This window comes from Camelus dromedarius, chromosome 14 (assembly GCF_036321535.1).
Source record: "Camelus dromedarius isolate mCamDro1 chromosome 14, mCamDro1.pat, whole genome shotgun sequence".
In the NCBI taxonomy this organism is placed as follows: Eukaryota; Metazoa; Chordata; class Mammalia; order Artiodactyla; family Camelidae; genus Camelus; species Camelus dromedarius.
Window position 1 is genome coordinate 47,683,375 of NC_087449.1, and position 14,584 is coordinate 47,697,958.

Sequence of the window (14,584 nt, forward strand, 5' to 3'; positions counted from 1 at the left end):
CTCATTTGTCCCTTTCTCCCTAGATCAGCAGTTCCCAACTGGGGATGATTTTACCTGCTCCCCTGCCCCAACAGGGGACAGATGTTGTCATAGCTCAAGGGTTTCTATAGCCGTCAGGTGAGCAGAGGCCAGGGATGCTGTTAAACATCCTACAATGGACAGGACTGCCCCCACAGTAATTATCAGCCCTAAATGTCCATCATGCCAAAGTAGAGACCCTACTCCAGATTGTAAGTGCTGTCATATCCGTACTGCCCAGCACAAAGCTTGGCACTCAGTAGATCACGGTAAATATTATGAATGGATAAATGCTGCTTACTCATTTTGTGATGCCAACCTCTCTGAGCCTCAGAGAGGCTCATCAGAAGTAAAAATAGCTCCCACCTTAAAAGCTAATCTCCCCCTGAAATACTCATAAAAGTGATTAAATCAGTTTGAAAAGAGCCCAACCCCCTTGCACAGCTTTACTGTGAGAAACACATGGAACTAGGGGTCAGCTCCAGGAAATGAGGCATTCGTGCACCCCAGGGCTTGGTAAAGACTAACAAAACACAATCTGGGCCAGTCAAGTCAGCAGTAGAGTTTGTACCAGGGAACACTGAGGAGGAAGAGGTTGACCACTCTGGGAGGAGGTGGGAAGGCTTCTGCAAGAAGATGAGGTCTAGCTGGACGTGGAAGAAGGAATCCCTTACCCAGGTGATCAGAGTGAGGGGAGAGGTAGAGCGGCCTCAGGACCAGCTCGCTCCCCCAGGCAGGATCTGCTTGGTGTAGCCTCTCTTGGCCTGGAAATTTTGCTATCCTGAGAACATGGGTTTGTGTGGCCTTCTGAATCCTCATTTTAAAGCGTGAGAAAAGCCTCACGTCTGGGTCCCTGCATCTCATTGTCCCGTTCCATTGCAGTCATCAACTGTACCGATCCTGGGCACCAAGAGAACAGCGTTCGTCAAATCCACGCCAGCGGCCCACAGAGATTCAGCTATGGCACCACCGTGTCTTACCAGTGTCACCACGGCTTCTACCTCCTGGGCACCCCAGTGCTCAGCTGCCAGGGAGATGGCACATGGGACCGCCCCCGCCCCCAGTGTCTCTGTAAGTAGATGTCATCTATTCAAAAAGATCACCTGTGCAGAACAACGGGATGGTCCCCATCCAAGAACAGTCCTCTGTGTGGTGTGTGTGTGACATCATGATGATGGTCACTCTGGCTGCTCCCTGGATGTCAGAGCTCTTCTTGGGCCCCTGTTGGGTTAGTGGCCATACCAATTCCCACGCTTTCTTCCTGGCTTCTGGCCTATTCTCTTTTCTCTCTAGTCCTGCCACCAAACTCTTCAGCCTCCAAGGTTCCCTTCCTTGCGGGTTCCTGGCTGCCTAGCAGGACATTTCTCCCATTTTACCCCCTCCTGGCTTTTCCAGAAAGACAGCACGTGAACCCCTTTCTTTCAAAGGACTGAAGCAGAAATGCCTTGCTGACCCTTGAGGTAGATCAATCTGGGTTTGCATTAACATAATTTATAAACAGCTTCCTTAGGAGGATTTAATTTATTTGCATTTTTCTTCCTTTTTTGGTAGTGAAATACAATTCACTTATCATAAAATTCACTCCTTTAAAGAATATAATTCAGTTATTTTAATATATTCACGAAACTGTGCAACTGTCACCACTAATTCCAGAGCATTTCTGTCGCCCCAAGAGGAAGCCCTTTAGCAGTCATTTCCCATTCCTCACCACCACTCTATCCCCTGGTGACCATTAATCTTCTTTCTGTCTGTAGATTTGCCTCTTCTGGCCATTTCAGATAAATGGAGTTATATGTGTGACATTTTGTGTCTGCCTTCTTCCACTTAGCGTAAGGTTCTCAAAGTTTGTCCATGTTGTAGCACATATCACTACCTCATTCCTTTTTATGGCCAGATACTACACCGTTGTAGGGATTCGCCACATTTTGTTTATCCATTCGTCAGTTGATGGACATTTGGGTTGTTTTCCACTTCCTGGATTTTATGAACAATGCTGCTGTGAACACTTATGTACAAGTTTTTATGTGAACGTATGTTGTCAATTCTCTTGAATATACACCCAGGATGAAATTGCTGGATCCTGTGGTGACTCTGTGTTTAATTTTTAAGGTTAGCTGTTTTCCAAAGTGGCTGCACCTTTTTACCTTCCCACCAGCAGGGTATGAAGTTTCCAATTTCTCCACATCCTCATGTACACTTGTTATCGTCCATCTTTTTTATTTTAGCCATTCTAACCGGTGTGAGGTAAGCATCTCACTGTGGTTTGGGTTTGTAGCTCCCTAATGAATAATGATGTTGAACATCTTTTTATGTGCTTATTGGCCATTTGTATCTCTTCTTTAGAAAAATGTCTATTCAAGTCCTTTGCCTCTTTTTAAAATTGGATTGTTTGTCTTTATAGTATTTAGTTTTAACTGTTCTTTATATATTCTGAATACTACACCTCTATCAGATACATAATTTGTGAATTTTTTCTACTAAAGATAATTCTGGGTAATGTCCTTTGATGCATGAAAGTCTTCCATTTTAATGAAGTCTGATTTACCTATCTTTTCTTTTGTTGCTTGTGCCTTGGATGGAATATTTAAGAAACCATTGCCCAACTCAATGTCATATCATAATCCAATATCATGTCATCGGTGAATAGACATAATTTTACTTCTTTCTTTCCAACCTGATGCCTTTTATTTCTTTTTCTTATTTAATTGCCCTAGCTAGAGCTTTCAGTACAGTGTTGAATAGAAGTGGCCAGACATTCTTGTCTTGTTTCTAGCCTTTGGAGAAAAGCTTTCAGTCTTTCACCATTAAGTATGATGTTAGCTGTGGGCTTTTTTGCAGATTCCCTTTATCGGATTGAGGAAGGTCTCTTCTACTCCTAGGTAATTGAACATTTTTACCACGAAAGGGTGTTCAATTTTTTCAGATGACTTTTCTGCATCTATTGAGATGATCATGTCCATTTCCCCCTGATTCTATTATTATGGTGTATTACAGTGATTGAGTTTCATATGTTGAACAATTCTTGTGTTCCTGGAACAAATCACTCTTGGTCACGGTAAAATCCATTTTAATATTTTACTGGATTTCGTTTGCTAGTATTTTGTTGAGGATTTTTGCCACTCCAGTATGTTCGTAAGGGATATTGGTCTGGGTTTTCTTTCCTTGTTACATCTTTGGCTTTTGTAATGCCGGCCTCATAGAATGAGTTGGGAATTCTCCCTCTTCCAGTTTTAGGAATAGTTTAAGAAAGACTGGTATTATTTCTTCTTTAAAATTTTGGTAGAATTCAGCAGTAAAATCATCTGGTCTTGGGCTTTTCTTTGTTAAAAGCTTTTTGATTGTTGACTTATTCTATTTATTTGTTATAATTTATTCAGATATTTCATTTCTTGTTGAGTGAGTTTTGGTAGTTTGTGTGTTTCTAGTTTTTTTTTTTTTGTCATTTCACCTAGGTTATCTAATTTATTGGCTTATAACTGCTCGTGTTCATAGTATATGCCTATAATCCTTTTACTCCTGTAAACTTTGTTGGTAGTATTATGCCCCTTTTCATTCCTGATTTTAAACATTTGAATCCTATCTCTCCCCCAGCCCCCTCTCATCTCTCTCGCTCTCTCCCCGCCCTCCACATCAGACTACTTACACATTTGTCAGTTTTGTTGATCTTTTCAAAGCACCAAGTTTTGTTTATTTTCTCTATTATTTTTCTATTTCATTTACCTCTACTCTAACTTTTTTTTATTTCCTGTCTTCTGTTTGATTTGGGTTTAGTGTGCTCTTCTTTTTCTAGTTTATTAGGGGGAGAAGGTTAGATTGTTGGTTTGACATCTTTCTTCCTTTTAACGTGGGTATGTACAGCTGTAAATTTCCCTCCGAGCACTGCTTTCACTGCATCTCATAAGTCTTGGTATGCTATGTTTTCATTTTTTTCACCTCAAAGTGTTTTCTCATGAATCTTCTGATTTATCCTTTGACCTATTGGTTATTTAGGGGAGAGTTGTTTAATTTCTATATATTTGTGAATTTTCCAAATTTCCTTCTGTTATTTATTTCTAATTTCATTGTACCACGGTTGAAGAACATACTTTGTATGATTTCAGTCTTTTTAAATTTATGGAGATTCACTTTATGGCCTAACATATGGTCTATCCTGGAGAATGTTCCATGTGTACTTCAGAAGAGTGTGTATTCTGCTGTTATTGGGTGGAGAGTCCTATAGATGATTGTTAGGTCTGGTTGGTTTATAGTGCTGTTCACTGTCTTTCCTTGTCAATCTTCTATATTCTGGTTGTTCTATCCATGATTTAAAGTAGGGTGTTGGAATCTCATACTATGCTTGTTGACTTGTCTATTTCTCCCTTCAGTTCTGTTAGTTATTTTTTTCATGCATCTGGAGGCTGTGTTGTTAGTACATATATGTTTCTAATTGTATATCTTTCTGATGGATTGATCCTTTTATCACTATAGAATGTCCTTCTCATGTCTAGTAGCGATTTTTATCTTAAAATCTATCTTGTCTGATATTAGAATAGCCATTCCAGCTCTCTTTTGGTTACTCTGTCCACAGTATATATTTTTCCATCTTTTTACTCTCAGTCCTTTTGTGTCTTTAAATCTTAAGTGTGTCTCTTGTAGACAGCTTATTTTAGATCATCTTTTTTATCCATTTTCCTAGTATCTGCCTTTTATATGTTTAATCCACATTTAATGTAATCATTGATAAAGGAGGTTTTACATTAGCCATTTGGCTACTTGTTTTCTATGTATCTTATATCTTTTTTTGTTCCTCAATTCTTCTATTGCTGCCTTCTTTTGTTTTAAATAGATTTTTTTTAATGTACCATTTTAATTTCTTTGCTCTTTCTCTTACTATGTGTGTTTTTTAAGTTTTAAGTAGTTACTCTGGGAATTATAGGTAACAACTTAATTTACAGCTTGGATTAATACAAATTGTCTATAAAACGTTTATTCCTATATAGGTGTATTACATCCCCTCTGCTTTGTGTTGTACTAATACACAAATTACATCTTTATAGCTGTCAACACGGATTTCTAATTACTGCTTTATGCAGTTTCTCAGATAAGATGAAAACAGTTACAAACAAAAAAATACACTTATACTATATTTTATGGTCACCTAAGTAGTTACCTTTGCCAGTGCTCTTTATTTCTTCATGTGACTTCAAGTCCTTTTGTTTCAGCCTAAAAGATTTTCTTTAGAATTTCTTTGTAATTTAGAATTTCTTTCTAGGTTTCCTAGTGATGCATTCTTTCTGTTTTGTTTATCTGGGAATGTCTTAATTTCCTATTCATGTTTGAAGGATAGTTTTGCAGAGTATAGACTTTTTTTTATCACTTTAATTATGTCAAATTGCTTATATATGCAAGTTCTTAAATCTACCGTCTTAATTTCTATTTTCTGTTTGTTCTACCCATTAATTTCTTTTTCTCTCCTTTCATTGTTGGAATAATTATTTTATAATTCATCTATTTCTTCTCTTCTAATGAATAAAGTATATACTCTACTTTTTAATGGGTACGTTAGAAATTACAATAGAAGCACTTAATTTATCAAAGTCTTAAATTGATCAGTGTCTTTCTCTTCATCCTATATAATAAAAGAACATTAGAACACTTTAAGTCCATTTACTTTCTTCCTGACTTTTGCGTTATTATTTTCTTACATCTTAATTTTGCCTTGTTTTTTAAACCCACAGTGTGTTGTTGTTGTTGTTGTTGTTGTTATGCAGTTATAGTTCCCTTAGATTTACCCATATATTTGCTGCTTTCTTTGCTCTTCATTCCCTCTCATATCTTGACTTTCCATATGGGATCATTATCCTGTTTTGAAGGACATTTTTTAGAATTTTATTTAATGGAGATCTGCTGGTAGAAAACACTCTCAGTTTTTGTTTGTCTACAATACATTTATTTGTCTCTCATTTTTTAAAGATATTTTTGATAGGTTTGGAAATCCAAGTTGACAGTTATTTTCTTTCAGCCCCTTAAAGAAATCTTTCTGATATCTTCTGACCTCTTTTGTTGCTGTTGAAAAGCCAGCTGTCAGTCTTTCACTCCTTGGAAAAATCTTTGTGTCTTTGATGTTCTGAATTTTCCCTAGTTATTAAATGATAATTTTCCTGGATCAAAAGTCTAGGTTGGCACCTTTTCTTTTGGCAGTGTCTTCTGGCATTCATTTTTAATAAGAAGTCTTTCAGTTTAATTGTTGTACCTTTTAGGTAGTCTATTTTTTCTGCCTCACTGATTTCAAGATCCTCTCTTTTGTTAGCATTCTGAATTTTCCTACATTATATTTAGATATTTCATGTATCCTTCTTAGAATTCACTGGGCTTCCAGGATTTTTCTGACATCTGGAAAATTCTTACCTGTTACCTCTGTAAACATTGTCTCCCCCTCATTCTCCTCCTTTACTATTTCTAGATTCCAACATTAGACTTTCTTGTGCTATTCTCTGTGTCTCTGAAACTCTCACTCATATTTTCCATCTCTGATAAATTCCCCCAGATCTATTTTACCATTCAATAATTATCTTTTTAGCTAGGTGTAAGCTGAGGTTTAACTGTTTATTGAGTTCCTATTTCCAATTATTTATTTTGTGTTTGAGAAATAAATGCAATACTTGTTTTTTGTCTTTGCTGAATTATTTCCCCAGTACATTGTTCCTGTGTAAACTTGTTCTTTTTGTATCTTTAGCATATTAAATACACTTATTGTGTGTTCTATATGTGATACTTTCAACATCATTGTCTTTCTGAGTCAAATTCTGCTATTGTCATTTCTGTTGATTCTCACTCCTGGTGACTTGTTTCTCATTATTTTATTATGTTTACATTGTGATCTTTTATTTGACTGATCTAATCTGTGGGAATCAGGAACCAGGCTCTGAGTCTGGTAGAAGCCAAAGTCTGAAAACAGGCTAGGCATAATCTCTCAAAAAAAAAAAAAAGCTATTGCTCAACAGTTGCTGAAATTTTTTACTCTAGAAAGCCAGCAGTCACTTCTTTTTCTCATTGGGATTTACAAGGTGCTAAACTCTGCTTATACTAATTACCGAGACCATCACATTATATTGTTATTAGGGAAAGAGAAAACAAGGGGAAGAACAGTTCTTTCTGGAGTTTGTTTTCCCAAGGCAGGCCCCATTCAGAGACAGCAATGTCTATTACTTACTCTAAAGATGAGCTTCAGCAAGATTCCCAGAAAGGGGATATACTACCATCGGAATCCATTTAGCCTATTCACTTGTTGATGGGGAAAAATAATAGCAGTTTTCCCCTAGATTTGGTGAGAATATTTTTAAAACACCAGCCCTGAGGAATTTCCACTGGCTACAAGGCTTTAGATCCCAGGTGACTCCCAGTAAAACCACTTTCACTGGTGTTTCATGATTACCATGACATTATTTCAGTGGACTGACTTCACTTCTACTTTGAGAAGATTCAGTTATCTGTGAATAGGGTTGCAGCACATTTAGAGGACTTTACATATTCTCTAATGAACCGAGTCCATGAATAACAGCTGTTCCTTCCAGATGATAGCAAACTGCTCTAATCAGTGTGGAAATGCAGAGGCCAAAAAAATAATACCGTGATCTGGGTGTGTATTAGATACCGTTTCCCTGCTGAAGTGCTTTAGAAATTGAAGAAGCTGAAGAAGCTGAAGCAGCTCTGGAGGTGGCGGGCCAATACTGCAACTCGCATACTTAGGGTCTAGGACCAGTGTAGAGATCCTTTTCACTTTGCTGGGGGACTCAGCATAAGCCTACACCTAACCATAAATTGCTGATCTGTATTACTGTTTTTTTGATTAATGACAATTTAATTCTTTCACAGTCCCCTGTTATATGTGCATTCTGTGTAATGCAAGAAAATCTACTACTATTAGGAGTGCTAAATATTGATCTTGCCTATTTTTATGTGCATATTTAAGCTTAATATTCAGGTATCAGCTAAAGAGCCACTGCAGAAACTGTAATGATCCAAAGAGAGCCCATTTGGACATGGGCATGAACATTAAAAATGTTAATTTTCTTATATTGACAAATTGAGAAATGCAACAGTAGCTACTCAGCTTGCCTTGTTCTTCACCCTTTTTGTGCAAATATATCCTAAATGTAAGTCATTTATCTTTATTGTTATCACATGTCCTTTTCTTGTTTTTTCTTATCCACAGCAGCCAAATTGTGTTGTCATTAATTTTCCTTTTGCCCCAAGCATTATTATTGTTGACTACTTCCTCCTTTAAAAGAGCAAACCACAGGAAGGGAATAAAACAGTAAAGTATACACTGGTTGCTAATTTTCCAGATACCCAAGTAGCCTAGATCAAGCCAATAGTGAAAAAAATAATTTCAGACATGGCATATACATTTTCAGAGATTATTAGATATTACTGTAATTTAACACTATCCTCAAATTCTCCTAAAGAAACATTTTAAAACCAAATAAGAACATCAGAAAAAACAACCAGTTGCTATCACAGAAATCATTTTGGGTAGCCAACATAAATGTGTACATATATCCACCAACAGACATGAGCAGAAATGTTCTTATCAGTATTAGTCATGAGAGTCCAAAACCAGAAACAAGCCAAATGTCCATCAACAGGAAATGGAGGAATAAAGTGTGGCATATTCACACAGCAGTGTGACAGTCAACCTTGAAGATGGTTGAACTCCAAAGACTCCCACCTCCTAGTATTCATGCCTTTATGTACATACTCCCCCACTGTACCAGGGTTGGCCTGTGAGAAGTGGGTGACTGGCAAAGCTAGGTCATAAGAGATATACCACCTCCACCTTGCTTTCTAGGAACAGTCACTCTGGAGGAAGCCAGTCAAGCCTTCAGATGAATGCAGTCAACATCCTGGCTGCAACCTCGTGAGGAATTTCTTTTTATTGAAGTATAGTTGGTTTACAATGTTGTGATAACTTTTGGTGTACAGCATTGTGATTTCAGATAAATAGATAGGTAGATTTCTTTGCATGAGGAATTCTGAGTCAGAGCCACCCGCTAAGCCACTCCCACATTCCTGAGCCACAGAAACCATGATCAATAATAAATGTTTATTATGGTCTGAGATTTGGGGCAATTTGTTACAGAGTAATAGATAACTAATACAAATGGTATACTACATAGCAGGGGTCAGCAAACTTTGGCTCACAGGCCAAATCTGGTCAATGGCCTATTTTTGTACAGCCCTCATGCTAAGAAATTTTTTTAATGTTTTAAAAATATTGTACAAAAAAGAAATGTAAGAATATGCAGCAGACACTGTATGTAACCTCAAAACCTAAAATATTTACTGTCTGGACCCTTACAGAAAGCACTTGCTAACCCCTGGTATATTACAGTGATAATGAATGAACTGCTGCTACACACAGATGAATATCTCAGACATACTGTTGGGTGAAAGATGCCAAAGCAGAAGAATATATACCATGTGATTCCATTTATAAAAAATTCAAGAGCAGGCAAACTAATTAATGATGTGTTTACTTTGGGGAGGGAGAGAGGTAGTGATAGGGAGAGGGTGTGAGGGGGCTTCTAGGCACTGGTGATATTCTTTTCTTGAACTGGGTCATAGTTACATGAGTGTATTCACTTTGTGACAATTCATTAAGCTGTATACATATGACTATTGTGTTTTTCTGTGTGGGTTGCATTTCCTTTAAAAAAGAATTTATTTGAAAAATCATTAGAGAGTTAAAATTGGATAATTTCTAGAAGTCCAAAATTTCTAATAAACAGTCATTAGGATCACTTGAATTATAATTGAAGGCTTCCTTCCTTTCAAAAAGAGAGAATTTGTTGATAGTATTAAAACAGCCCCGCAAAAGAGAGTCCATTATAGTAATTAAGAGTGTGGCCTCTGAAGTCAACCTGCCTGGTTTTAAGAACGAATTCTACCATTGAACAGGTCTGTGACCTTGGGTAAGTTATTTTGCCTCACTGTACCTCATTTCCTCATCAGAAAGATGGCAATTTTTTAAAAAAAAAAAGGTACCTACCTCATAGGGTTGTCTTAAAGAATAGTAGTATAATCCTTGAAACTCACTGTATTGGTTATCTATTGCTGTGTAACAAACCATCTCAAAACTTAGATGGTGGCTTAAAATAGCATCCATTTTTGTCTTCTCCCAGTTCTATAGATCAGGAATTCAGGTAGGGCCTAGAGGTACATTAGCTTGGTTTCTCCAGAGAAATAGAACCAAGAACCAATAGGAGATATTTTTGAGTATATTCTATATAGAGCTATAGATACATATAGGTACATAGTATATGTATGTATCATACATATGATGATATGATCTTTGATAAGATCTATACCTATCATAGATACAGATAAGATTTATATCTATATATCTGTATCTATAGAAACCATGAGCCGTCTTTATCTATTTCTATATAGAGATTTATCTATTTCTATATAGAGACAAGAAAGAAGAAATGAGTGTGATTGTGTCCCTACCACAGGCTGAGCAGTTTTACACATATTATCTCATTCAACTCCTAAAACAACAGACATTGCTCTGTATTTCACAGATACAGAAACTGTACTGTGAGGCAGGTGGGCATTGTCTGCTGATGTCGGGTGGGTGTGCCAGCCAGAAGCTGGCTTCAGCAGGTACCCGGGACACATGAAGAGCCTAGCACATGTCCTGTGATGACGATCCATCCCTGTGCGGAGTGGCTGAGGTGTCTGCTCTTCCCCGCAGTGGTGTCCTGTGGCCATCCGGGCTCCCCGCCCCATTCCCAGATGTCCGGGGACAGCTATACCGTGGGGGCGGTCGTGCGTTACAGCTGCACCGGCAAGCGGACCCTGGTGGGAAACGCCACCCGCATGTGTGGGCTGGATGGACACTGGACTGGCTCCCTCCCCCACTGTTCAGGTAGGGGGCCTGGGGTCGGGGAGAGGGGTTCGATGGAACATTTGGCTCAGAGGAGGTGGGTGAGCTCCCAAGATGTGAGTGTGACAGTTGGACGGGAGGGAAGCCAACCTCTTGAACCCTTGTCATGTCCCTCCCAGGCAGAGCCCAGCTCTCAGAGGTCCCAGCTGGACTTCAGCCCTGGGTGGTCTGAGCCCAGCTTCACCCCCTTCATCAGCTCTGGCCAAGCCCACACAGTCAAAAGATTGCAAAACGAGTGAGGACACAGTCTATGAGGTCACCTATGGCCAGAGTCCTGTCCAGACACTTATTTCTGTGAGGTCCCTGGAATAGCCCAAGCCTCCCTGTTGTCTGGCCCAGGTCCACACCCACTCCTGTGTTTGTTCCTTCCCTGTTTGGGACTTCTAGGCCCCAGCCTACTTCCCTTTCTCCATCACTGCCTCACATTTGTCCTGTGTCAAGGCTACATGGTGAGATACAGTTTGTCCCAAGGCACTAACTCACCAGCCCCCAGACTTTTCCTATGAATGAATTTGTTTTACTGGGGTTTGTTTTCCAGATTTTTTTGGGGGGGAGGGGGTGATAATTAGGTTTGTTTGTTTATTATTTTCTATTTATTATTTTTTAATGGAGGTACTGGGGATTGAACCCAGAACCTCATGCATGCTAAGCACGCACTCTACCACTGAGCTACACCCTCCCCGCCTCCCCGAATTTGTTTTACTGTTAATCTCCACAGAGACACTGACAGATGTTATCAACACAGCAAATGTAGGGAACTGCCAAAGTTCTCATGTCCATATTGTTCAGAAATTCATCTGAAATGCCATAACAGAACAAAATACTTGAAATTGAATTGTCCCACCAATGGCAGAAACCACCAAGCCACCCACAGCTTTGTCTTCTGGAAGGTGAGCCTGCCTGGCCCCAAGGAGTGATCCTAACCGGGAGGTTGCCCTCAAGAAGGCAGCTGTTCATGTAGCTTGATGTTCCACAGGGAGCCCACCTGGGCATTGAAATTCACTCCATCCCTTCCCATGCCAGATCCCCTCCAGAGGTAAGGGTTCTGACCTCCTCCTAATACAGAAGCCTTCTCCTTAAAGTGGGACCTCATGCACAAGACATGCAGCTGTTCTTGCGGTTTGGGCTTCCCAGATGAGCCTGTCTTCCAGAACTGAGGGCACTGACAGACTTCAGACCAGATATCATTAGGTCTCCTCAGGAAGGAGAAATTCCCGAAGCACTGGTTACTGTCTCAAAAGGCCGTCGGCTGCCTGGATCAATCCCAGACACGTCCCTCCGTTCCCACCCAGGACTTTGGCCTCTCACCCCTATGTATCTCATTAATCACCCAGTTCATGAACTGGGAAGGACTTTGTATGAGCCACTGGGATTTCTTTAGCCTGGACTAGAGGAGAGCTTGTTAACTGGGCCCCAGACTTCCTTCTGCTTGGACTTCTTTTGGAAGTGTCTTGGGGAGGACGGCTGAGGGAAGACAAGGATCATGTACCTTGAAGCCTCCTGAGTTATCCACAGGTCGAGTTCCAGGAGGAAGAGGCACTCCAAAGAGGAGAGTCACACGTCTCCCATCCAGATGCTCATCCAAACATGCATTCGCCCCCATCTCTTTGGTGAATTAGTCCTTTTGCATGAAGTTCCTCCCTCTAGACACTTCAGTAGCACATGGGACTAATGGTGTTCTTAAGGTCTACTTTATCTATTTTGGGGTCTTTGTTCTCCTTGGGAAAAGGAAGTACAAGGTAGGGAGAAAGAAACCAGAAAGAAAGCCTTCAGCATCTCCTACCATTAGCATATGTACGCAACCACACAGTGATTCTCTGGACCCAAAGCACAGACTCCAAAGTCTTTTCTACCAAACTATAATTTCCTTTCTCTGAAGTTGTGTTTGCAAAGGCTGGGAAATGACCTGATGGAAATAGTACAGAAACAGTTCTTGTCTGGAGTAGATAACAAAGCTAGAAACTCTCTAAAACCCTTTTAACCTTGAGATTTCATAATTTTGTGGCTTCCTAAGGACTGGTCCTGAAGGAAGAAGGGACTCTTCCTTAGCCACATCGAAGGTCAAGGGGAGACTAGAAACAAGCTGACACCTTGGGAACAGGAACAAGTGAGAAGCCAGAAAGGAACGTTCAGAACACATGGACCCCACTTACTAGGAGATGTGTTGCATTAAGCTGCTTGATCCCTGATCCTAAATATTCTGAAGAACAGTTGGCAATCTCACCCCTCCTGTGTCTTCCACAAGGATGACAGACATGTAGGAGACCAGAACTATGGGCAGAGCTTTCCTGGAGACCCCTGAGGACAGGATTAGAAGTGAGTCCATAAACATCTAGGCTGAGGAATGAATGAATCTTAAATGCCTTAGATAAGAAGGTGAGAGATGAGAGGGGAAGGGTATAGCTCAGTGGTAGAGCATGTGCTTGGCATGTACAAGGTCCTGGGTTCGATCCCCAGTACCTCCCTTAAAATAAATAAATAAGTAAATATATAAATAAACCTAGTTACCTCCCCCCAACAAAAAAAAAACTAAATAAAATAAAATATTTGTTTTAGAAAAGAAAATGAGAGATGAAAAGAATAGGTGATTAGGAAGTACACTCGTTGTGCCCAATAGTGAGTAGAATATAATCCTTCCCTTCCTGAAACTTACACAGATCATCTTTTGCAACACCATCACCGGCCAGTCCTAAAAAAAATACACCTTCAGGAGTTCCAGGGTCAAATTTTCAAGCCTTGTTCTGTGCAGTCAGTGCACCCAAATGATACGTAACAAATGTCATAAGTCCCTGGGCCATCAAGCACATGCCGAGATTTCTGGCACTTGAGACACACTTCAGGAAGTTCATTGCCCACCTCTGTGGTGTCGTCATCTTGCTGATGATGCTCTTCAGTAAAGAGTCAGCAGTTGCCATCTGCCCAGGGTACAATATCCTGTCCCTGACTTGCTTCTACCACAGAAACAGAGCCCCGCACACTGCCCTGGGGGCTGCTCTCTCAGGTAACGCCCAGGACTGGAGAGGCCACCCTCAGGCCTGTTGCACATAGCGCTGGCCCCAGCCAAGGTCAGCTAGCCAGTGAGAGAGTTACAGCAACTCCCCGTCAGGGCTGCCTGCAAGGGGACCCAGCGTTGCCTGCTGCCTGAGCTGCATCCTGAAAACTTCAAAAGATAAGAAAACCTGGCCCAGTGGGATAGGCTCTCTTTTTTCAAGTGTTTGAGTTGAATGAATCTCCCTTCCATGGTAGGCAGCAGAATGGGGGATGTGGGGTTATAGAGTACTCCCAAACTCTGAGACCAGACTAGAAAAGGGAGTAATTCCAAGACTGAGCAGAAGAGACATCTCAAATGGAAGGGTGTATATGACTTAAGCTTTTATTTACTCCAACTAACAAACTAACTGTCATCACTCAGATGTCACCACTGATGCCTACTCAGGTGGATTCATGAGAAGATACATTCCACAGCAGCCAGGAACTTGATCTTCTCATGCAGTTTCCAAATTAGTCCTTAATTTTCTTCTTCCTCCCTCAAGCTTGCCATGGCCTCGTCTGACCCAGTGATTTCTCCTGCACATCTCTGTATTTTGATACGCACTGGCTCCCCCAGGCACTAGATCTTGTGGCTTTGTCTCCTGT

At 40.2% G+C, this 14,584-nt stretch overlaps 1 protein-coding gene and 1 non-coding gene across 2 annotated transcripts in view; both read left to right on the forward strand.

The window, feature by feature from the left end:
- The window catches only part of CSMD2 (CUB and Sushi multiple domains 2), a 575,319-nt gene that overhangs the window by 528,587 nt on the left and 32,148 nt on the right, over window positions 1-14,584 (forward strand). The window contains exons 55-56 of the mRNA XM_064493786.1: window positions 901-1,089; window positions 10,757-10,930. Of these exons, the coding sequence (XP_064349856.1) occupies window positions 901-1,089; window positions 10,757-10,930 (363 nt within the window). The remainder of the gene's footprint in view (window positions 1-900; window positions 1,090-10,756; window positions 10,931-14,584) is intronic.
- TRNAA-GGC (transfer RNA alanine (anticodon GGC)) lies at window positions 13,340-13,413 on the forward strand. The gene has a single exon. It is a non-coding gene; the product is annotated as a tRNA-Ala (tRNA).